Below are 26285 nucleotides of genomic sequence, written 5' to 3'. Positions count from 1 at the left end.
ATGATGATGATGATGATGATTCGTGTTACATTAGCCAGGAGACCACAATGCAGAGTAGTAGTTTGGCTGCCAATTTACCAGCTCTGTTGTAGGACATACTCACGCGCTTCCTAAGGTAAACCACAAGGGGATGAGCTGGTTTCCCACCAGAAAGAACAACAAGTCTCTTTCTGAAGAAGTTACCTAAGGTCCTTTCCCTTCCCTGGAGCCTTATGACTTCAGCTCACTTTTCCAACAATATAAGACAGATAGTGACTACCCATAGGTTTTTATCCCTGGTATACTGAAACATGATTCCTCTGTTTTTAAAAACCTTGTTTGAGTTCAAAAAGCTAGGTAGTTGGGATTAGTTGGGTATTTGATGGGAGACCACGGGTAATACCAGAGCAGTAGTCTTGAATAGGAAGCCAGAATAAAATTCTTGAAGAAGGCAATATGAAGCTGCTTTTGTGTTGCTGCCAAGAAGACCAAATAAGCATGTCCCTGAAATCACCAAAACTTGAGCTCAATTAGAGGAAATCTTAATCTTTTTAAATAAAGCTCTTTGGCCAGTTTAAAGTATAGCTCCCCCTTAACAGTGAAGGTTTTCCCTCCATCCCCTTTACTTTACCATTTCACAGTAGCCCCATCTTCAGACACTTCAGCTTCAAACTCCACTCTTTCCCCAACTGTAACCACTTGGTCTTCCAGAGAATGAGTGATCAGGATCGGAGGCTCTAGAAATGAAATGAGAACTTGATTTCAGAATGGAGAATATGACAGGCCTAAAAACTAAGATTGATTCATGGTGATTCTTCCAAGCTGAGTTCTTTATTGTTTCTACACCTATAGATAGAATCTTGCCAAACTGAACACTCTACTATCTGCATCTTCCATATACTCCCAGAACTATTAGGGAGCGGCTGCTTTGACATCTTTCTCTCACACAAAATATTTGAATTGAGTTGTTTCTTATTCTTCTGGAATGCATCCAGGGGTGAACTCCAGCAGGTTCTGACAGGTTCTGGAGAACCGGTAGCGGAAATTTTGAGTAGTTTGAAGAACCGGCAAATACCACCTCTGGCTGGTCCCAGAGTGGGGTGGGAATGGAGATTTTGCAGTATCCTTCCCCTGCCATGCCCACCAAGCCACGCCAACCAAGCCACACCATGGCTACCAAGCCACACCCATACAACCTGTAGTAAAAAAATTTGGATTTCACCACTGATCCGTTCCCTGTGGGATCCACTCCTCATTACATTCCATTACAAAAACTAAAGATAATTTAAATAATTTAAAACTTTAGCATTTGCTTCTTGTTCTTCTAAATTACATTCATATGGAATAAGGTTTATTTTCTTCTTCAAGACCAAGGACAGCATATTCCTGTGCCATTCAAGAGCATGAAGCTTTTCTGAGAAGGTCACAAAAACCTCAGACAAAAGAGAAGAACAGAAAAATAATAACAATGGGTCCCATAATTTTTCTCTTATTTGCTTCCAAAAGAACTTGACAATACTTTTGTACAAGCTGTCTCTTTTCCTTCACAAGAGAGACGTTCTTTTTGTCTTGGTTCTACTTATACAGTGCCATACAACGTTATAGTGGAATTCAGGATGATAGTAACATCTGACACTCTTGGATGCTGTCATTACTCTGTGGTCTTTTTCCTAATACATTCAATAGTATCAAACAGATGGATCTTGCTGTTGTAATTCTCCACAAAATTCATAAAACAACCAGAAGGCAATACAATAATTAAAAATGGCAGCCAAACTCAGCATTGCTCAAAATAATGTGAAGGAATATAGACCTGGCTTTAGGAAGGGGAAAGGAATGAGCAAACTGTTAAGGGAGAAGTTTTGGATAGCATTACTGTCCAAATGAAACTCAACGTAACACTACCTCAATTTTGTTTGGTATAATATGAAACAGAGAGAAATTCTGACAGGCTTTCAAGATACTGCTAACCTAACCGGCAACTTAAAAAGCATTTCTGGAATATCTGCTTTTTCTGTTTCATGATCTCCCTTACCTTGAAAGGCTGACATCTTGAAAGTTTTTGTCAAGGTTTCTCCTACTACATTTTTACACTAAACAAAATCAAGGTAAGGTTATTTTGAATTTTATTTCTCATCTTTTCTGAAATTCTTCCTTTAATAATTCAGTTATTCCTTTCCCATTTCCAAGGTCAAGACCATATTCTTTCATATTACAGAGCTCACCAGCAATTACTTCAGATGTGGCCCACTCAAACAGTCTTCAGCTGCAACTCAAGTCACCTTCAATTAAATCCAACCTCTATATGGGTTTTGTATGTTGGAAAGGTTGAGCTGGGTCACATTCCTGTGAAACAAGTAAAAACTCATCTTATACTATCTTATTCCCACTTCTCTGTTTTCAAACTAAATATGATCACTCTTGTAAAAGGTATATGCTGCCTTTTTTGACTCTTCACTACTTGTGTTCCTTCCCTCCAGCCCTAAAATTATCATGTTTGTTTCAGAAAGAACTGAAAGCTGCTTCTTTGGCTGAGAAGGTTAAAGGACATAACTGAAAAAATGTAAGAAGGATTTAGAATTGAAGGTTTGAATCATATTGTTGTTTAATTTGTAGTTGTAAACCAGAATCATCTGCCTATAATAGTCAACACTAACACATCTACACGCCAACTGTATGTTTATAGAATTACCATGGTTCTTTATCCTCCTTTAAATGGAAGCTCTAATCTTGAATGTAAATCATTATTTTTTTAACATATTCTAAAAGAAGATATCTAAACTTGTCTTGTATTTTAATTCTAATTCAACTCTAATATTCTCTAACCCAAGTAATAAAGGAATGCAATATGGAATCTGCACAACTGATTTTTAGTTGTGTTGATTTTCATTCTAATGTACAGTAATTGTGACACTGATTTGTGTTATATTTTTTAAAAAAATCTTACATGTTACCTTTGCATTTTCTCCTTTTGTCAAGGTACACAGAGTAACAGTCTGCAACCCAATCTTAGATATAGTTGGAAGTAAATACCATTTCATTCAATCTGGCTAAGTATCAAACGGGCCTGGTGGCTCAGCAGACTAATAGCATTGTGATTAACACCAGCTGTCTGCAATTACTGTAAATTCGAATCTCACCAGGCTCAAGATTGACTCAGCCTTCCATCCTTTCTAAGGTAGGTAAATTGAGGGCCCAGTTTGTGGGGGCAATAAGCTGACTTTGTATAAATATACAAAAGTATGAAGGCTATTGCTTAACGCATTGTAAGCCGCTCTGAGTCTCCGGAGAAGGGCGGCATATAAATCAATTTTTTTTAAAAAAAGAGCATGCAGATGACTTTCAGGTTCACAATAACCTATTTGATAGTTTCTGCAGAGAATTCAAAGATTTGACAATCTCATGGGGTAATTAATATTCATCAGAGAAGCAGAAATATTCATAATGCCTTCTAGTAAGTTAAAATATGGTAAATATAGACATGCATACATTTTCTCAAGTTCAGGAAATAATGGAGAAAAAAGAGAAGAAGCCTAACACACACACACATACACACACACTAAATTGTTGCCAAAAATAACATTGAGTTGGCAAAATTGCAGCAGCACAAAATGTAGGATTTCAGGATGTTTTACTTATAATCTAGGTCTCAGTCTGTATATCTTATAGCATAGCCCAACCCAACAACAATAATAAATCATTCACCTCTTACAAACAGTTCTGTGAAAGTCTTCTCTTCCCCAATCACGCACTGATATGCTGCGTCATCAGCCAATGAGCAGTGGTTTATGGTTAAGATCCTTTTATTTCCCAGAGATTCAAAAATATATCTAGAGAAATGCAAATGAAGATGATGGAACTTGCAGAGATGGCTAAACTGACTTCCTTGATTATAGAAAAGACAATATTTATATTTATTGCTGACTAGCAACCACTTCTAAAATCTTTGTGTGCAATAGAATAAAAAAAAAGTTATGATTTACAGTTTTGATGGTTAGAAAAAATAGGAGGGCATTTTGCAATCATAGAGTAAGAAATAATTTTGTATTTGTACTTATTGCTGTAAAGAAAATGGAAGGTACATTCTATTTCTTTTTATTCTTATTTTTTTCCACAGCTCTTATTAGTTTTTATCTTTTAAAATTCCATAATAAAAATTATGTAAAAAAATGGAAATGATTTAAAAAAAAAAAAAAACTAACACAGAATAGGTATCACCTAGATTCCTGGGTAATTTTGATCAGCTATGTTCACATACACATATTCTATACAGTGTGTAGAGAAAAAAGATAAAAGATAATTGCAAAGATTGTAGTTAAAAAAGAACAAGGAACAGTTACATTTTTAAAAGGGAAAGAAAATGCAGTGATAATAATGAAAAAAATGGAAGTAGGTTAAATATGAAACCTCCACCAGACTGGAGTGGTTAATTAATAATAATAAAATTAATAAAAGTGTTGAAATATTTTGGGATGAAATTGAAGTGAAGGAATGCTTAGTAGGAGTGTTTTAGAGATTTGTATAGGAATGGTAGTGATAGATCAAAGTTACCTTGAGTAAATTGGGTGGCCTATATTTTATAAACATAGAAATAATAAACAAACAAACAAATAAATAGAACTCAAGTGAATGCTATAAATGTTAATGTTCAAGAAAAATGATGAAAAGAAAGTTATACTTGCTGTGAGAACCTTGAAAAATTACAATTTTTTAAATAAAATTTATAAAGCCACAAGTATATAATTTTTAATAAAATTATAAAGCTACAAGCATGGATGGTAAAATTAGGGAAATATGGAAATTAAAATATGGATATGGTTTACATATAGAGTAATAGTGTGATTTATTTAGTGTGTGTAAAGATTTATCTGTTCCTGATAATTGGAATAAAATTGTTGTTTCCTAACACAAAGTGAAAAGCGGTGTTGCAACTTCGCACATAGTCAAAAACAAACAAGATCTGTATGAATGTGGGAAATAAAGCATTTATTTATTTAAAGAAAGCATACATAGAACAATAGCTTGAATGATGGAATATTTTGTGCGAACATGGACTTGATGGTTGATTGCTGAATGCAGTAAGAATGGCATACAGTATATATGCAAATAAAACTAAAGTGTACATGACAATAAAAACCCTCCTTGGCAGATGGCTTAGCTCTAAGCACCAGGATGAGGATTTGTGATAAACCACTAGATTTTTTTTAATGTATTCATGAATAAAAATGTAAGAAATGCTTATGATGAAATTAGAGATGTGTTACTATGGATATGAAGCTATGCATAGTTATGTATACAGAATGGAGGTGGTGCAATGTTGCTGGCTCGCAATTCAAATGATTTGCATGGAATGTTAGATTGTATAATGTAGTGAGGAACCTGGAGGTGAAAATTAATGTATAATGAGCAAGAAAGTTGTGTTTGACTGCAGAAACTGTGTGAACAAATACTTAATGATGAAAAATTGAAGCAAAGAGATGGATTTAGGTTCCCTGGTAAAATGTCTATCAAAGAAGGGAAGACGGATGGAGAAATTTTAAGACAATATTGTGAATACTATAGAAAGGTGGTAGGTAACATATATTTGATGGCAAGGAAAGAAGATGAGGAAACTTGTTTATATGGCAATAATTGCCTGCATTCTGAGAAACATCATAGAAGTAAACTGACTGCAAGGGAAATATACTTAAGATATATGCGGCAAAACAAGAAGTGCTAGGTTGAAGAATCAATAGTGTCAAATGCATTAAAGATTTAATGCAAGAATGATTAATATTAAAGAAATAAATTGCAGTGGATTGAGAGACTGAATCAAGAAAAGACATAAAACAAATGCATGAAATGAATGGATTGAGAGAAAGATAAAATTGATGGGATCCCCCCCAAAAAAGAGGAGAGAGAAGGTAAATATATGACATGGGGCATGGGCACTGTGATAACAAAGACAGTTTTCAAGGGCAAATGTATGGATTGGTAAAGATGAGTGATTTGGGGGTAAACTACATTTAGCTGTATTTCCTTCTCTTTCTCTTATTTTGTACCTTAATTTCCTTGCTGTAACATATGCTTTCTTTCATGGGGCTCAGTGTGAAATAACTCAGCAGATTTTTTTATAGATCCTTGCTTGTTGCAGGTAGCTGCTTCTCTTTCTTTAGGTTTCTTTCTTTAATAAATATAATCTAACAATACCCGGATGGTCCTGTGCCCTCATGCTGATAATGATTGGCTTATTACATTATTTCTTTCCCCATTTCTGTGCTTTGCATAATGCTGCTCACCCAAAAAGAATTGCATAATGGGTATGAATTATATACAATATATCTTCATCCTAATCTAGATAACAAAATAATGTGCAAAAGACTACTAAGGGACTCATCTATTCCTTGGGATATGCATGAAAACAATTAAACAGTAGTTATTCAGGTTACCAAACAAACAAACCAACCACTAACATCTTCATAAATTGCTTAATAAGGCAGAGGTAATTGCCATGGTTTTATGTTAGATAGCTTACTTATGGCCAAGTGATCATGCAGTGTTATCATTAGTTCAAAGATACTCACTTAGGACTAGTCATACTTGTATTAGAAGACCTCAAAGCTAGATAGACTCATTTGTAATTTCAGCCCTTCTAAACTGGGGGGGGGGGAGGAGGGGGGAGGGAAATCAGCAAAAATATATCCTTTGCTGTATTGTAGATGAAGGAAAGTAGAAAAAACAAGAAGTGCAATATGAGGACTTACTTGCTAAGAACAAACGATGGATGGGTTCATTCAAGGCAGAGATGAGTAGAGGAAAGAGAAAAACCAGGCATGAAAAACTATATGAATTAGCAGTCTTACAATATAGTAAGCATTAATCCCACCTCATTTTCTCAACTGCTTATAGCTTTTGTTGATATTGGAGACTTCTGGAGTGAGTGGGTAGAGGTATCAAAAGATTCAAGATCATGGCCATCACCGTGCAATTAAAGCCCAGTCCTTATTTATGTGAGTTGCACATAAAAATGGGGTTATTGTATAGTTGCAATCACAAACTTGACTTTTTTTTATCCCCACCCATCCATAGATGCCTCTGGTTGCTATTTTTTCTCCCTCTCCATTCTGATGAAATTTCCTTCTTTCCCAGTTTTGGTGATGACTAGGTTTCCTATACTCCACCTTATGTCCATATAACATTTCATATTGCTGTATAATACTAATGCAAATGCTTTCATTTTGTTCTCTTGATTACCTGCCACTCACTTGGATCTCTTGTCCATTCTTGAGCCATTTAACTTCCTCATCTGGGTTAGCAAGTTCCACTACTAATTTGATTTTCTGTCCTTTGTCAACTTGATATGCCGGATCCAACCTCTTCTGAAATGCTGTGGACAAAATTGGTTTAAAATTAAGATTCAAATGTTATTTGAATACATCCTATAACTCAGATGCTGCCAAATGGAGACCACCTGGCTCTATTAATCAAAAGCCATTCTGCTTTTTTAAAAACCCGAGTAGGTGTTTTTGTGATATGAAAAAAAAGTAGAAATGTAGGTGGGGGAAAAGAGGCAGGCTAAAACTCTATGCCTAGAAGGAAAATTCCACAACAAAAATGTCATCTGGACTTGTTTAAGAATGACAAGAAATCCCAAGAAATCCCTTTCATCCTCCTGCATTTAAATCTGCATTTAAAATATTTTCATGCAATGGATTTTGGATATTAAAGAACATTCAAATTCAATACAAAAATAAACATTTTGCCTACATAAGGCAAAGAAAGATGAATCTTAAATAAAAGTGATTCTTATGACATTTTTACAACAGATTCTGATTTTTAAAAAATTATTCAACTTGATTATGACAGAAGAGGGGGTAGATAAAGGCACAGGAAGAATCCAATCTGAGCTGGTCATTGGGACCAGAGATTTGTCCTTCTAAGCTTTTGGGCTCATGATGGAGCCCATTGTCAGGGAACTTCTCAATCTCCAGGATGCATACATTGAGAATTGAGATTGAGAAATGCCTTGAGGATGGGCTCCACATGAGTCCAAAACCTTGGAATAGCAAACTTCTAGTCCTATTGACCAATTCAGATTGGATCCTGCAACACTATCCTGAGACACATATATTTGCCTTCATTCACACAGAAAGGGCCCCGGAGATTGTTAAGTATTGAATAGGCGGGCACAGGAACCAATCAGGAGCCAGTAGCTAGAGCGGGAAAATTAAGCACGTGTCAGTGGCTGAAGCCGCGGACAGCTGTGGTTTAAAAAGGGCTGCCGTGGCTCGGTTTGCCATTGCTGTTACTGGAACGGAATAAAGCTGTTGATCTGCTGGATGTGTCCTGTGTCCTGTGTCCTCTGTCTGCACCCACTATTCAACAGAGATGATGAGCAGGGAATTGCAGACAGGCAATCAAATACAGAATCAGGGCAGCACCTTTCAACAAAACCAAGATTGTAAGGGCAATATAGGGACTGGCAATGGGGACAGCTAATTTCATGCCAGTATAATTATCTGAAATTCAAAAATTGGGATATAATTATATACAGTATGGAATCTTTGACTTTGCACTGAAAAGGATATATACAGCTTCATCCCAATTTGTAATAAAAAGTTTGATTTAGCTGAGTTGCTATTAAGCCAAATAATAAGCCTATTCCAGGATAAGGGCTGACGTGTCTAGAGCACCAAGATTGACTGCTGAACTCTGTAATGAAGGCTGGCATCTACCTTAATGCCTCTCAGTTTAGAATTATAAACAAATTGGGCATAATAAAATTCACTGCTAGTTCAGTTTCTCCAGGATCAGACCCTTCCCCACGACTAAATGTCAATGATTATTAATTCCTTTCCTTGTCTATAAGTAGTCTGCAATTTGGTATTTTTGTAAGATTAACAGTCGTCTTCCAATCCTAAAATTTGATAGATATATAGATGCTTCAAAGGTTACAATCTGCCTCCTTCTGCCTTCACTATCTTTTGATAAATAAACTGATGAAACCTTGTGCAATCAGACAGAATAGCTAACGTTTCTTTTTCAGTGTAAGAATAATTCTTGTCTTCAGTTGTCATAGCTTTAGAAGCCTATGATCCTAGTAAACAATCTTGAAGCAATATTGCTCCCAAGTTTCTAGTTTTTGCATGAATTGAAGCAGTAAACATTTTGCCAACATAATACGGTATCTCAGCAGGGGCACCCTATTTAACAAAGCCTTAAACTCTGCCCTTTCACAGTTATCTAACCACTGAAATTCAGCAACATTGTTGAACTTGTCAGAAAAATATAAAGCATAGCTATAAATTTAGCCAAATAAGCAACAATCTCTAAACATTTTGGCAATTCTACTTTATTCTGTGAAATATATATTCCAGTGATAGCTTTGGTTTTAATGTTATCAGATTTATAACATTCATATGAAGAATACTCCAGATTTTTTTCTTTCTATCTATTCAATACTTTACCCTTTTATCATGCTCTTGTTTACTTTTGCCCAGTTCGATATATCATCTTACATATATTAGAATTTTTTAGTACAGTAAAAGTATACAAAGTCAAAAGAAGATTAAGGGAAAAACAAAACAGAAAAAGAAGAAAAAGAAAAGAAATTTTAAAAGAAAGAATACAGAGAATTAGGATTTCCTCCTTTCCTTCTATTAAATAGTTGCACTCTTTCTCTTTGGCCCCTTTTAATTTCCAGTCCAAACCCGTAAATAATTAATTCAGTCTTTTTTTCTTTCAACAAAAAATCCATTTTAGGTTTCCAGTCTTTTAAAAAACTCTTTATTATATTTTCCCTCACCAAACTGGTGAACTCTGCCATTTCCATAAGCTCCATTAATTTTATAATCTTCTACTGTAGTATTTCATTTTTCTTCCATCTTTGGGCATATAATAATCTTTCTGCAGTTACTGCATATAATGTAGATTTCCCATATTTTTCTAGTTCATCATCCCTAAAAGCCAGTAAAGATAATTCCAGTTTCACTGTAATATTATTCCACAATACATTTTACATAATTGTATGAAGTTGCACCTATATTTTTTTTCTTTTTCACAAGTACACCATGCAAGTAAAAATTTCTCTCTTCCTTTTCACACTTCCAACACTGGTTTGATATTCCTTTATACATTTTTGACAATTCAAGTGGTGTCACATACCAGTGATGGAACATTTTATTAAAAAAAACTTTTTAAAATTATGACACAATGTAAATTTAGTTTCCCACATTTTCTCCCATATATCCATATTTATATTACAACTTAAATTGCACTCCATTTTACATACAGTATATAAACGTAGCATATATTTTTGGTGGCATATTAATCTCTCTTTAAGCTTTGATTAAATATTTTTGTTACATTCCCTGATACTCTTTAGGAGGAGGGGCTGAAATATTAAATGGAAATCTTGTAAATTTATAACTACCAAAAAGGGATATTAAGCACATAAGCTTCAAACTTATTCAGTTCAGTTGTGTTCACCGCAATCCATTGCTAGAATCTAATACTTGCCTGTTTTGAGCATTGCAATAATTTTATTTACAGTATATAAATGAAATTATTATTTCAGAACAGTTATATCTTTCGTAGAGCTAATTTAATTCTGATTTGTTATCTTTCTGGGTGTTTCAGTATTACTATGGTATTGATCCCTAGTAATTTCTCAGAACAATAAATCATTGGAAGGGTAAATTTAATTTATTTGATAAGAAAACAATCTATTTTTTTAAAAAATATTTTACTAAGTTTACAGACTGTTAACAAGTTCAATTCAGGTACTGTCTTTAAATCTAGATTCACTTTAGCATCAAAATCACTAACTTCAATGTAAAAAAAATCTCTTTGTTCACAAAAGAAGCTCGTATTTCCCTAATATTCTTAATTTCTAAACTCTTATTGCCATTTTCAAAAACATTTCAAAGATTTAGCTTATAAGCTCATCTAAATATTTATAAGCTTAATACTAACATCTGCTGGCATTCATTGAGATTCAAGTAAATCCATACTCTGCACAAAGGACAACTATATTAGTAGCAATTTTTTTTCAATGCCAAGCCATACTACATCGGTACTTTGTAGTCAAGCCTGCATATAGAATAAAATAAAATTCTTTACTAGCCAAGTGTGATTGGACACAAAAGGAAGTTGTTTCCAGTGCATAAGCTCTCAGTGTACATACCAACAACAAAGTCTCATAAGTCATAGATCATAAATCATAAGATACAAACAGCAATTGATACATCATAATACACCAATAGGAGAACGTATTAGGAAAGATGAGAGGTGAGAAAGATAAGAAGATGAGAAGGATGAGAAGGTGACAAGGATAATAGCAATACAGCCTACTACATGGGTAAATATCTTTAGGCAGAAGACAGTGTTGTAGGAGTTAGATATTTAGCACAGTGATGGCATGGGGGAAGAAACTATATTTGTGTCTAGTTGTTTTGGCAAGCAATGCCCTATGTCTTGAAGGGAGAAGTTGAAACAGTTTATGTCCAGAATGTGAGGGGTCTGTAGATATTTTCTCAGCCCTCTTTCTGGTTCATGCAGTATACAGGGTCTTCAATAGAAGGCAGGTTGGTTGCAACTGTTTTTTCTGCAGTTCTAACTATCAGTTGAAATCTGTACCTTTCCTGTTTGGCTGCTGTGCTGCCAAAATATGATTAAGAACATATTCCCTAACAAAATATGATTAGGAACATATTTCCTAATAGAAATTCCTGTTGAATTCAAGTCTCCAATACCTTTCCCCACTAGCACTGATGATATTACCTAGTTTATTTATTTATTTATTTATTGGTTCAATTTATATGCCGCTCTTATCCGGAGACTCAGGGCGGCTTACAATGCGTTAAGCAATAGCCTTCATACTTTTGTATCACACACCCCCCAGCGGTGTTCTTTTTTTATACAAAGTCAGCTTATTGCCCCCACAATCTGGGTCCTCATTTTACCTACTTCGAAAGGATGGAAGGCTGAGTCAACCTTTTGGGTTTGGGTAATAAAACATCTGCAAGAAAACAACCAAGCTCAAAGAGGACCCAGGACCACTGATTTCAACCCTGAGCTACAAATAACCTCTGTCATTGGTTCCTCATCTGTTTTTCACTGTAGCATTTGAAGTGGTTTAATTCTGTTGCAATCTAGATAATATTTTGCAGTTATAATGTCTAGTTGTTTTTACACAATCCCAAGTTTTTTCAGTTGATTCTTTGCTACTTCTCCTTCTCTCCCCATTTTAAAAAACTACTCACTAAATGAAGGCATTTTCCCACTATAGCTTCCACTTATCTTTATAAAGCAGCCTTATGAGGAGAGTGCATTAAATACCAATTAGTTGGTACCTTGCCTGAAGCTATTGCCATCCTGGAACTACAGAAATACCCTCCTCTATTTTGTTGATGAAATGGACTGGTTGCTATGGGAAGTAGCTGCTGTACTGCCAAAGTACAGTCCCTCTTCTGACTTTAAAAGAAAAAATGTCATATTGGACAAAGATGGAAAGATTTGGTGTTATCCACAACGTAGGTATGATGGGTGAAGATGGCTAAATTTATGATTTTGATGATTAGACAGGCTATATTGTAGAAAGAAGAAAGGTATATTGTAATCATAGAGTAAGACATAAATTAATAATTGTACATGTAACTGTTATAAGATTGGAAGCTTCTTTTTCCCATTTTTTTTACTTCCTTCCCCTTTCTTTCACTTTTAGCTTTCTCTTTGATTTCCTACTTCTTTTCTTTTTCTTTCTTTATATTAGTTTGTATTAGCAATAGCAATAGCACTTAGACTTATATACTGCTTCACAGTTCTTTAGACCCCTCTCTATGTGGTTTACAGAGTCAGCCTATTGCCCCCAACAATCTGGGTCCTCATTTTACCAACCTCAAAAGGATGGAAGGCTGAGTCAACCTTGAGCCTGGTGAGAGGCGAACTGCCGGCAGTCAGCAGAAGTATCCTGCAGTACTGCATTCTAACCACTGCGCCGCCACAGTATTAGTCTTCATCTTCCTGTATTCAAAAAAATCTTTAATAGAAAAAATGACAAATTGGGATGATGCTTTGGAAGCTGAACTCCTTTATAAGGAAGACTGGCTTAGGCTCAGAAACTGAAGTTAGTCAAGAGTTTCTACTATTGGAAAAACTGTGAGGTCCTTGGTGCTTTCAAAGCTTGGTTGTTATTGTTGTTGTTGTTTACAGATGTTTCATTTCTCAACTAGGTAACATCACCAGCACTGATGCTGTTACCTAGTTGGGCAATGAAATAGCTGCAAGAAAACAACCAAGCTCAGACAGCACAAAGGACCCCACAGTTTCACTCTGAGATACAAATATTGTCTTTGTCAGATGTAAATGCCTTATTCTCTGATGCGTAAATAGTGTACAAACAGGGTATCAGGGGTTAACTTATTCTTCATTTCTTAATGTATTCATAATTCACCACTCCCACATATAGCTCCACCCATTGTATATATAAGGAGCTACCTACACCTTTTCCCTTGCTTCTATCTGTGAATATTCAGTGAATATAGAATGCCTATTGTAAATAAAAGAATATATAGTTAAATCCTTAACTCTTGCTAATCTTATTGAGTCTGATCCTGAAAATATTGCAACAATCTGGTAGCAGAGGATGGTTAATTGACTCAATAAAAAACTTTAAAATGTCTAAGAAAGATAGGCCCAACACCAGGGCCTACAGCAAAGAAATGGAAACGGAACAAGAAATAATCAACGAATCCACAAACGCAATTTCGAGAGAGTCCGAAGAATACACCACTGAAGACGAAGAAATAATTGATGACCAGGAGGAAACCGAAATAGAGAATAACGAACTCAGGTCAGAGATATTAAAACTATTAAAAAGCCAGAAGGATGATGAAAGCCTCATCGCGAACCTCCAAGATATGCTGAAGAACAGCGGAGCAGCGAGAGAGAAAAACATCACTAATGAAAAGCCTAAAGACCCAAAAGTAGTGAGTGATATGATTGCGGAGAAAATCATTTCAAAGAAGAAAAACGGTGATCCCGCGCGAAAATTTGAATGGCAGCCATCTTGGTTTCAACAGGCCTCCAAGATGAGCGAAGCAGAGCCAATCAGCAAGCTCAATTCAAAATTTCTGGCGCGAAAAATGTTATCAGACAACGAAAACGAAAAAGAAGATTCAAACACCTCAGAAGAATCAGAACCAGAAAGTGAGGACGATCCAACAAAACACCAAATAAAATCAGCAATGAAAACGCTCTTTGCTGCATTTGGGCCAAAACTGAAAATTACTAAAAAGATGCCGAAGAAACGAGCGAGCAAGCCAATGCCTCAAGACCTGCCCGCTCCCATCCTGACTACAAGAGCGCTGACGCCCGAACCCAGAGAGCCCTGCCGATACCGCCCTACGCCGCAGACCGAAGCAAGCACCAACGCCCTCAATGGAAGAGGAAGAGCAGCCACCGTCGTCAGGACTCCCAAAGTCGAATCAGAGACCGACTCGTCTGAAGAGGAGCAGAGCGAACAAGCCGCAATGGGGAGAACCTTCCACGACGACGCCGAAGAAGAAATGAACAACGTGCATGCGCGAAACTACGCAGACGGTCCGGGAAGACATGAACTGGAGAGAAGACCATGCAGACTCGTAGCGAGCATCCCCACGCCGTTTTGCAATTTTCTGCATTTACGAGACCACGGACTACCTCAGGTTGTAAGTAATGGACCCAATAATGTCGGAAATTTACCCAGTGACTTCCCAAAACTAAGGGTTGATGGCATTAATTTACAAGAATGGTATCAACAGCTCCAGGTTGTCTTTATGAAGGAAAACTTACTGTTTTTTATCACTAGTCCCCCAAAAAGACCTTGGACTCTAAAAATAGATTGTTTACACCATAGAGCTTTTTTCTTAATAATATCTAGTGTGTCTCCTGCAATGTATCACAGCATTAAGCCAAATTTGACTGTTTCAGAAATTATTCAATGCATGTTTAATTTGTTTCACAGTGACAGTGTAGCTACTACCACAAGGATATCTAAAGATTTCTTTTCGTCTAGGGTAAAACCAGGGGTTTCCATAAGTGAACATTTAATATCTTTGAACAAAATAAGAGCTGAACTGCATTTGAGGGGGGAGGTGATTTCAGACCAAACAATGAAAAGTGTTATTATCAACTCACTTGATCCATCATGGGACAATTTTATGTCACATTTAGACACAATCAATCTAGGATATTTATCCATAGAAAGCCTATCCAACAAATTGATAATAGAAGATAATTCAAGAAGGAATCGTTCTAACAATCACACAGAACACAAACCATATAGGAAAGTAGCTTTCCAAGAAAAATATAGTGGAACATTTAAATGTCATAATTGTGGATCCAGGGAACACAATAGAAGAGATTGCCCAAAATTTTTAAAAGAAAGATATAGATCAGAATACAGAAACAAATACGATTATAGACAGCCTTCCATAGAAAGGCATAGATATAGGAGCCCACCAAATCACAGAGAGAATAGAGGGGGCAGAGACAATTCAAAGGATAGAAAATCTGGTTCACTGAATGGATTAAATAAACAAGACAACACTAACACACAGCAAAGTGAGAACAATAATTGGCTTATTGATTCTGGAGCAACTAATCACACCACTAATAACAAAAGTATATTGTCTTCATTTGCAGAAGATAAATTTGTAATTAAGGTAGCTAACCAAGAAAAGGTTCAAGTATTAGGTAGAGGAAATGTAACCTTGCCTGGTCTAGGAAAAATAGAGGGGGTATTACTAATACCTGAGATACCTCATAACATATTAAGTGCCATAAAACTAAGCAGAGATTCTGACATTAACATTGTCTTTTCAAAAGGAAAGGCAACTTTGGAAAAGAATAAAATAAATATAGGCACTGTGGTGATTAAAGGAGGCCTACCTTATCTGATAACAAAAGAAAAATGGTTACATAACATTGATTCAAATATGGAAGATTGTATTGAAATAGATGATGAGAATGTTAGCAACAGTGACAATGATGAATGTAAAATATCTCATGATCACACAGATGCACACAACGATAAGAAGCCAAAAATAGGTAAACCAATTCATGATGAGTGTGCTCACATCTTACATAGGAAGTTAGGACATGCCAGTTTTCCTGTAGTACAAAAAATGACTGAACACGCAGAAGGTGTTAAAATAAAAAATTGTGAAAATTATCTGGAATGCTCAGTATGTAAATCTACAAAACTAAAAACTAGTCCCAGGCCAAGAAAATCTACTAGATCAACTAACAAAATTTTTGATTTAGTACACATGGACTTAGTTGGTCCATTAACTCCATCAATCACTTATAGAAAACGTTACTTCCTGACAATAGTGGACGATTATAGCCGCTATGGATTTGTTTATACATTAAAACACAAAGATGAAACATTTCAAAAATTTAAAGAATTTTACAAACGCATAGAAACACAACACAACATCAAAATAAAACAAATTATGACAGACAGAGGATGCGAATTCATGTCTAAAGAATTCTCCCAATGGTTAAAAGACAAAGGAATGTTACATTACACATCTAGTCCATTTTCTGCGTTCCAAAACGGGATTGCAGAGAGAAAAAATTCCACATTACAAACCATGATTAGATGCACATTGGAAGATGCTGGCTTAAGCAAACAATTCTGGTCAGAAGCCTTACATTATTCAAATTACACACAAAATAGAACATGGTCCAGCATTGTAAATAAGACACCATATGAAGTGATGTATAATAGAAAACCAAAATTAGCACACATGCATATATTTGGAGTCACAGCAGACGTACACATACCTAAACAATTAAGAAGAAAGGGAGAAAATGTGTCCAGAAGACTCAGATTTATGGGATATGAGACTGGCACTAAAGGGTACAGATTCACTGATAGTAACAACAAATTTATAGTCTCCAGAACAGCTGTGTTCCATGAACAAGCCAACTGGTCTAAATTACATCTTAATGAAATATTCCCAAATAAATATGAAGATACAAAACCTCATGAGAAAGGGACTATAGAAAAGCAAAATATCAACAAATATAAAAACAAAACCAAGACTTGGACAAATAGCCAACACAAAATAAAGACAGACACACTAACAAAAAAGGAAGCAAGATATTTGCATGATAACGATAGTAAACCCGAAAAAATCATTAGAAACACCAGAAATCAAATGCCAAATAAATACAAGGATTATGTAATGCATATGGATGGTGAACCAACAACACCTAATACATATGAGGAAGTGCTAAAACTTCCTCGCGAAGAAAAAGAAAAATGGGAATTAGCAATGAAGAAAGAGATGGAAAGTTTACAAGGATTAAATGTATTTACACCTGCAATTGCACCTAAAGATAAAACAATTATTGGTACCAGGTGGATATATAAAATTAAGAATTTAGAGGGAGGAAATACTCTATACAAAGCTAGATTAGTTGCACAGGGTTATGCACAGAAATATCCGGAGGACTATACTGACACGTATTCCCCCACTGTAAGAACAGAGAGTGTCAAAACAGCTCTAGTGGTAGCATCAGCACTCAATCTTGATGTATTCCAATATGACATACAGACTGCGTACCTACACGCAAAACTAGATAAGGAAATATACGTAAGAGCACCTCACAGTCAATACACAAACAGAAATGAGACTTGGTTGTTAAACAAGAGTTTATACGGGCTAAAACAATCTGGTAAACGGTGGTATGATTGTTTAGTAAAAGTACTTAAGACCATGGACTTCAACGCTACCACTGCTGATAATTGTTTCTTTGTCAAGAGGGGTGATGATTACATTGAATTTGTATTGATTTATGTGGATGACATTTTATACATAGGAAAACATAAAGAGAGAAGAGAAACTTTTGTAACTAAATTAAATGAGCATTTCTCGTTGAAATCTTTAGGCAAGGTAAACAAATACCTTGGTGTCCAAATTAATAAGACAAAAAGGGGATTCAAACTTACCCAGAGAGATAAGATCATAGAACTTTTAAATAAATGCAACTTAAACAATGCCAAACCTTGTGATACTCCTATGCAAACTGACTTTCTAAGAAATACTGATGAATCTTCTCCCGAATTCAAGGACAACACATTTTATAGATCAATCATAGGTTCACTCCTTTATATATCTAATTGGACTAGACCAGATATCGCTTTACCACTCAATTTATTATCCAGGCATGTCAGCAAACCAACAATGTATCACTGGGAAGCTGTTAAAAGAATTTTAAGATATCTAAAAAGTACACTAGACTTTTGTTTAATGTTAGAACCTAATGATAATAAAGAACCAAGGCTTACGTGTTATGCAGATGCAGATTGGGCTGGAGACATCTCATGCAGAAAAAGTACATCTGGTTATGTATTTCTCTTAAATGACTGTCCAGTTTACTGGTACACTGGTAAACAAGAACTAGTGGCCACTTCAACGACAGAAGCGGAATATGTTTGTTTATCCAAAGCCGCAAATAACCTTGTATGGTTTAATGATTTAATTTCAGATGTTTGGAAAAAACCTGCTTTGCCTTTTGTTATGCATGAAGACAATAAAGCAGCCATTGAAATATCTAGATCTGATGCTATTGGACAAAGGTCCAGACATATAGATATAAAATTTAAACATGTGAGACAATTATCTCAGGATGGATTTATTAAAGCAGTGCATTGCGACACTTCAGAACAATTAGCTGATATATTGACAAAGCCTTTATCTTCTAAGCAGCACAAATATTTAACCTCTAAGTTGTATGTTTTGTATTGTCCTGAATCTGAGTGTAACTGGTGTTGTATAACGAATCGGCATTTAGAGGGGGATTTGTCAGATGTAAATGCCTTATTCTCTGATGCGTAAATAGTGTACAAACAGGGTATCAGGGGTTAACTTATTCTTCATTTCTTAATGTATTCATAATTCACCACTCCCACATATAGCTCCACCCATTGTATATATAAGGAGCTACCTACACCTTTTCCCTTGCTTCTATCTGTGAATATTCAGTGAATATAGAATGCCTATTGTAAATAAAAGAATATATAGTTAAATCCTTAACTCTTGCTAATCTTATTGAGTCTGATCCTGAAAATATTGCAACAGTCTTCTGATGGGAAAACTGTCTGTCACAAGCTTCAAATAACTTCTGTGATGCAAGGAAAACAGCAGCTTTGTGTGGGTTTCCCCATGAATTCCAATGCAGCCAAGAAACAAAGAAACAAATTCTGCTCTCAAATCTATTTACTGTATATGAGCCTATATTTGTAACTGCCCCCTAGCAGAGATGCCCATAGGAAGGGTCAAGGAGAGACAATGATGGAAGAGTATTACAAGTTGGCCCTTCAGGATATCTGTCATGATACAGCTTGCATATACAAAAGAGATGGAGCTTCCAAGATGACAGTGCAATATTGCTTTTATTATTTTGGATCATGCCAATAACACTAGCTTATGTACATTGCACATCAACTCCCCAATCTTCCATTCAGTGTTGAGCTATTCTACCCCTGTCTTTCTTCATTTTTATTGGTTTAGTTGGTGTTTTTTTCTAAGCTCCCTCTATAATTTATAAATTTCCTCTTTCTTTTCTCCTATCCTTGTCAGCTTTAACTTTCATTTCTAATTTTATAGAACCAGCTGTTCTCTTCTGGATAATAAATAGAAGTAGGAGAAAAAAGACCACAATCTGAAAAAAAAAAGTATAAATTGTTTGCATGGCACACTTCTCTAAAAGGAGATAATTTTCTGTATTTGAATGGTGGAGGAAAACATGTTCTCTTACATGTGCTTTTCTTCTCCTCCTTCTTCATGCGCTTGAGGCGTTTCAACATTCCCCGTAGATCAGTGATGCCATATTGAAATGCAATTTTCTCATATTCTGATGGCGGAGCATTCCGAAGGATTTCCCAGACATCAACCTCTGGCTGAGATTCAAGTTTTCCTTCATTTCTACAAAGAAAGGAAACATAGCCTCACATTATATTTCACTTGAGCAATTGAGCAACATTCAGGATCTTGGTTTCTTGGGTTTAGACCAGGGGTGAAATGCTCCCGGTTCAGACCGGATCAGCCGATCCCGTAGCGATGGTTCGGAGAACCGGTAGCAAAAATCCCTGCCCCCCCCCATGCCCAGCTGAGCCGCGCAATCATCAGAAGCTTTTTTTTTTTTTTACTTTTAAAAGCATTTTTTCTACAACCTCTTCGGCTGAAGAGGTTTTAGAAAAAATGCTTTTAAAAGTAAAAAAAAAAAGCTTCTGATGACTGTGCAGCTCAGCTGGGATCGTCAGAGCCTTTTAATAGCATTTTTTCTACAATCTCTTCGGCTGAAGAGGTTGTAAAAAAAATGCTTTTAAAAGCCTCTGACGATCCCAGCTGAGTTGCCTGATCGTCAAAGCCTTTTAAAAGCATTTTTTAATAACCTCTTCAGCCGAAGAGGTTGTAGAAAAATTGCTTTTAAAAGAAAAAAAAAACAACCTCTGACGAGCAGGCAACTCAGTTGGGATCGTCAGAGCATTTTAAAAGCATTTTTTTACAACCTCTTCAGCCAAGTCACATTATCCCCCACCAAGCCGCACCCACAGAACTGGTAGTAAAAAATTTTACATTTCACCACTGGTTTAGTCATATGCAGTAAATGTGAAGGGTCTGGACCACTTCACCATTCACATAAGCAAGAAAAACAAGATGGGAGTAAATGGTCTGTGGGTAGCAGAATGCTGTTGGTTCCCTAACATAGAGCTAGTAATCCTGTATTTTGCAGAATGTACAAATGTGGTCTGAATAGCTTGGTGATAAAGCAACAGCTGGGCCTTAGTTTCAGATTCTTAAGGTTGTGGTTAAGGAAAACTTTCTACATGTTTTGCATGAATTTATGGAAAAATCTTCCTTAATTATAGGTAAGTGCCTTATTTTAAAATTAATACTTAAAAAGTATTAATGCCATCCATGGACTCTAAAGATGACTTTATTCCAAAGGATGCAAGAATTTAACTTTGAATAATATGATAATGAAATCATGATTGTTTGTTATTTTCATGTCTCTTAAATATATAAATCTGTTTAATTTTTTGTTTGGTGTGTTATTAACAAAAACATGATGAGTTTTCTAAAGTATTACATTTTAACACATATTATGATATATGATATCAAACAGAGTCCATAAAAAATGTAATATATTTATTAGCCTTTAAAATGCTATATGCTATAAAGTTACTTTTTTTTCCTTTCCCCTCCTTTTTGGTGCAAAAGACAGTTACCTTTCTGGAACAGATTTACTGACAATTATCACTAGAGAAGAGATGGAGTGAATGCTTACCGATGTACCGAGCGCAAGAAACTGCTGGACTTCCAAAACAATGCCGAGAAACATTTGCAGGAACATGCAGCAGCGTCCCCATAAGCAAGAGAGAGGGCATCAGGAGTTAGTAGTATCAGCAGCCATCACTAGAACAAGCTTCAACTTCCTTGATAGAAAGTCTAAATATTTACCACACCGAAAAATGGTAGCACAGAAGCAACTGCACACACAACAATCCAATTCAATGTAGCTTATAGTCTTATAATTTATACCAGTCTCAAAAGAATATGTCACTAGTCTACTGCTAGTTTTTCTGGAGGTTGACCTTATTCAAAAAATTGACAGGAGCTTACTGTGTGCCAAAAATCCTAACCACTTATACCAAGTAATGAAATCCGTGCTGGCAGTGACTAATGAAGGAGAGAAATCTTGGGGTAATGATAAAAAGTTATATGGAAGTATTGATGCATTGATGCATTGTGCATCTCCTATAAAAAAAAGGTCAATTTTATGTTTGAGATAATAAGAAACAGTATTGAAAATAGAGATGCCAATATAATGTCATTATATTAAATAATGATGTAATCATATCTGGAATATTTTGTGCAGTTGTGATGATTGCATCTCAAAAAGATATAGTGGATCTAGAGAAGGTTCAGAGGAGGCCAACAAAGATGAGGAAAGGTTATGTACATTTGGGACTTTTTAGTCTAGGAAGGAGGAAAATGAGAGGAGACACGATTGAAGTATGTGTGGTGTAAATAAAGTGCCAAGGAGAATCTTTTTTCCATTCCCAAAATACTAGAACCTGAGGTCACCTAATGAAATTAAATCCTGGAAGAATTAGGAAAAACAAAAGGAAGCATTTTCCTTTAAACAATCTGTAAACCTTGGAATTTGCTACTAGAAATGGAGTGCTGCCTGTCAATTTATGGAAGTCATGGGGATTGGTGGTTTCTAAGTTTGACATCACTGTGATTGGGAGACAAGTAGCCTTCTTTGTATATTTGATTGGCCAATGTGAAAACTGGCTTCTGGGCGAGATAAAACAGTGGTGTGATCCAATTCTTAATGGTCTTTTCTAAAACTGAGAAAATTCTACCATCTGCCATTCTCTTTGGGAAAGTACAAATACAGCTATTGATTGGGATCAGTGGTGAAATCCACTTACCTTTGTTACCGGTTCAGGAACGGGAGCACGTGGGAGCGTGTGCATAGCATGCACGCGTGCACCTCTTCTGTGCATGACCAGTACATTCTGCACTTGCGCAGATGGTAAAAAAACGGGATGTAATAACGTCCTGGTGGGTGGGCGGAGCCTCCTGCCAACGGCGCTACCAGTTCAGCGAGCCGGATAGAACCAGGGGAGAGGGGATTTCACTGCTGATTTGGATATTTAATTTATACTGAAGTAATTCAGTTCAATTAGTGAAACTTTATTCTTCAGTATAGCAGAATCTGTGCTAAAGGGACTATTCCAAATCACATTCAAACATCACTGCCCACCTCAAAACCAATCCTTGCTTTGATTTGGTCTCAATCGAAGTTGGTGAAATAATGATATCGAAGTCACAAGCCAGATCTGCACCATCTTAAGAATGATATTAACAAGGGATTCTTCCAATTCTCCTAGCTTGCCACTTAAAAAACTAATCCACAAGGCATTATGCTTCTTATTGTAAGTGATATAGAAAATAATCCCAGAATTATTCTATAAGGGTGGGTAGAATTAAAACAATCTTTGCCAAATTGAGGTCTCCAATTGTCTTGAACTACAGTTTCCATCACAATATAAATCGTACTCCCATATAGCTGGAAGGAACCAGGTTGGGCATGGCTGTTTTACTTTTTTATCTAGTCCTACCAAGTGCAAACAAGCTATCTAGAAGCTTAAACTGCGAAAATACCAGCATCTGTAGTGATCAGTTTTCATATAGACCATTGTCTATCCCTGCAGTATTCACACGTGCATACTTCAGCACAGGGAGTTATGTAAAATCATGTCATCAGGAGTGAGACTATTTGGCATAGTTCTCTCTTGCTTGTGTATTAGAGAGTTTCATTAGGTCCTAACTAACTTGGAGTTATGTGTTATAAACAACCATGAGAGTTTAAATTGTTGCAAACAACTAACAATGGTTTCTCCTATCCTATTGCTTGGATTCTTAGAATGTCAGCTGTCACCTCCTCTAGTAGTCTCTGTCATTGTCTGTCCCACACTCGGGTGACAGCTGTTCCTTCTGCTTGGTCTGTGGCACCTGTACTGTATGTCTGTGCCATCTATTCAGACTATCCTGTTGGAAAGTAATACTTGTGAAAAGCATAATATAAAATTTCCATTGGAAGGAGATCCGGGAAGAGAGTCATTGGGTAAGTATATGCATTTCCAAAAAAGAACATTTCAGCCCTCTGAAAAAAGTTACATAATCTTCCTGTCTCTTTACTGTGATTATGAAACAAAAATACAGGAACAAATCAGTTGCACTATGCTACCATAAGTATTTAAACTGAAACCCTTATTTCCGGAGCCAGACGAGTCACATTAAAAATAAAATCCGTTTAAAAATGAGTAAACTAGGGTTATAACATTAAACCCCAGATATACTCTTTTGAATCCAGTGGGTCTTGCTTTTAAGTGCCAAGCTGGAATAATGCCATTTGAGCAAGTACCATTTTTACCTGAAAGGTGAGACCCTCCCCCCCAATTTGGCTTTGAAATAGAGCGCAATCGAGAGAACACTTTAGTTTTCTGAAAGATAATGTAGAAAGCAGATCACTTGATAGAACCTCTTGGGGCATCTAATAGTTTTCTAAGTCATGTAAACAAGGCAGATGTCCCTGACAACATATAGCACGGTAATGAACTCAGTAGAATGTAAGGTGAATGGACGAGAAAGAATCCTTCCCATCACCTCCCTCTAAGTGCTTTACTCTTCTGTGTGTGATCTGGTTGGAAATGAATTCAGCTTAAGAAATCCTTTCCAATTTTCGACCCATTCCTTCACTATCACTTATAGTGATAGTCTGTTCTTCTGTTTCAACCACGCTTACCATGGCCGCTAAGTGCTTTTTCTGATTGTTTATCTTTTCTCCCCACCCCACTCACTCAGGCTGGGAAAGCAAACACCAACTGCTTTCCTTTTATGGGTTGAGAACACAGAGTTTCCATTGATGGGCCTTTTGTATGAGTCGGCCTCCTCCCCCCTCCCCATTTCCTTATACTTGATACCTTCTTGTCTAGTCTATCCTAGAAAGAAAGAAAGAAAGAAAGAAAGAAAGAAAGAAAGAAAGAAAGAAGGAAGGAAGGAAGGAAGGAAGGAAGGAAGGAAGGAAGAGAAAGAAAGAAAGAAAGAAAGAAAGAAAGAAAGAAAGAAAGAAAGAAAGAAAGAAATAAAACACTAACTTATTCACTGTCATAATACATATGGCAAAATATTTCTGAGAAAAAGGTAGGGCAGAGAGGTACCCAGTCCAGATTGGGATTAGTAGTAGGGAAGATAAAGTTTATATGCTTTTTCTTTTATATCTGCAGTTCCCATTAAAACAAGAACGGGCAATGTTTAGCTCTCCAAACCATTGCTGTGACTCTGAAAGCTCTGACCATGCGACTCAATTTCAACTGTGCAAATGTGGACAATTAGTATGACATTTTACGGCTATGATGGAGGAACAGGAATTTTCTGTCCAGTACCAGTAGCTATGGTTCTTCTACCAAATCAGAACTGCTATAGGGTGCAGAGAGGGCATTAAAGCCTTTTTAGCTCCATCAGGATCTCATCCTGTCTCTACACCCACTAATGCAAATGTATGGATGATATTGGCTCAGGGTCCATGTTCATAGATAAAGGTTGTGTACCAGTTTTTTATATTGCTTATTTAAAAGGCTTCATGTTACCTTGAGAAAAAGAAAGAAAGAAAGACCTTTCCTCTCAAACATTAAGATATAGAACTGTTTGAAAATTCTCATTATTTTCTTAAGACTAAATGTATAAATAATCTTCATTGTAAACATAATCATTCATCAGTATAGAATTCCAAACTGCTAAATGATTTATATGATAAAGGCCTTACATCCTTCTGGATACCATGTTTTAGTCTTGCAGATCCTTGCAGATCCTTGCAGCTGCAAATTCACAGTGGTTGGAGGTGTGGGAAACACTCCAATAATTTAGCAAAAATATTTAGAAGTCATTTCAGTTCAACTCTCTGAGAACAGGACTTCCTTCCAATTTTTTTAGATTTCTAGCAGTTTTTAGATTCAATGCTGGTTCCAAATCAGCTTTCTAACATTCCAGTGGAACATAGATAATTAATATTAATAAAGACTTTATATTATTTTCCTATGGTTAAAAATAGTTTAGTTGATACTGAAATGACATTTATCCCTCCATTCCTTTTTTCTTCATTAGGTATAATTGAAAATTATGATAGATTATCATAATAGCAAAATATGATCTCATTTGAAGGATAATTCTGGTTTTAAATAAAACCAACTATCAGTTTTTGTCTTATTGTTAATACTTCTACCTCACATTAACATAGTCAACTTCAGGCTCAAACAATACATCACTGCAGCAACATAAGTTAGTAACAGGGCAAAAACAGCTGTCATTTTAAAAGATTTTGCAATGTAATTTACTGCAGAAAGGCTATTTTAGCTCAAGTGCTTTTGTGAGATATGATCCATGGATGATTTATAAGCTTCTTATTAAAGAAGTAGGTCCACCTCAGTTACTTCAAGAAGGCAGAAAAATGGCCCTTAGATATGATTACATATATAGAAGATACTCAAAGTTAATTCCCAAATAACATATTTTGGAAATTATGCAACAAAAGTGCTCTAAAGTAGAATATTACGCAAGCAAATCAATGAAAGTGACTGCTCCATCATCCACTCGAGCTATATTTTAAATAATATCTGAGGTGATATACGTATACGTATATCCCAAAGCACTGGAAAAAATGGATGCTTAAGTAAACTGCAAACCATACATACTTCA

The 26285-nt window shown here is 35.9% G+C and overlaps 1 protein-coding gene and 1 long non-coding RNA gene across 2 annotated transcripts in view; one reads left to right on the top strand and one right to left on the bottom strand.

The window, feature by feature from the left end:
• Nucleotides 1–26285, bottom strand: part of MYBPC3 (myosin binding protein C3) — an 84364-nt gene that overhangs the window by 36220 nt on the left and 21859 nt on the right. The window contains exons 10-15 of the mRNA XM_087883108.1: nucleotides 21304–21327; nucleotides 19771–19937; nucleotides 7213–7345; nucleotides 6723–6725; nucleotides 3685–3809; nucleotides 611–716 (exon numbers count right to left, since the gene is read on the bottom strand). Coding sequence (XP_087739234.1) covers nucleotides 611–716; nucleotides 3685–3809; nucleotides 6723–6725; nucleotides 7213–7345; nucleotides 19771–19937; nucleotides 21304–21327 — 558 coding nt within the window. The remainder of the gene's footprint in view (nucleotides 1–610; nucleotides 717–3684; nucleotides 3810–6722; nucleotides 6726–7212; nucleotides 7346–19770; nucleotides 19938–21303; nucleotides 21328–26285) is intronic.
• Nucleotides 28–24683, top strand: LOC132710706 (uncharacterized). Its single transcript, XR_009621428.2, has 3 exons — nucleotides 28–115; nucleotides 2486–2542; nucleotides 21237–24683. It is a non-coding gene; the product is annotated as an uncharacterized LOC132710706 (long non-coding RNA).

The sequence above is a fragment of the Pantherophis guttatus genome, chromosome 1, assembly GCF_059756535.1.
Source record: "Pantherophis guttatus breed Tessera chromosome 1, ASM5975653v1, whole genome shotgun sequence".
In the NCBI taxonomy this organism is placed as follows: Eukaryota; Metazoa; Chordata; class Lepidosauria; order Squamata; family Colubridae; genus Pantherophis; species Pantherophis guttatus.
This window is presented reverse-complemented; position numbering and strand designations above follow the sequence as displayed.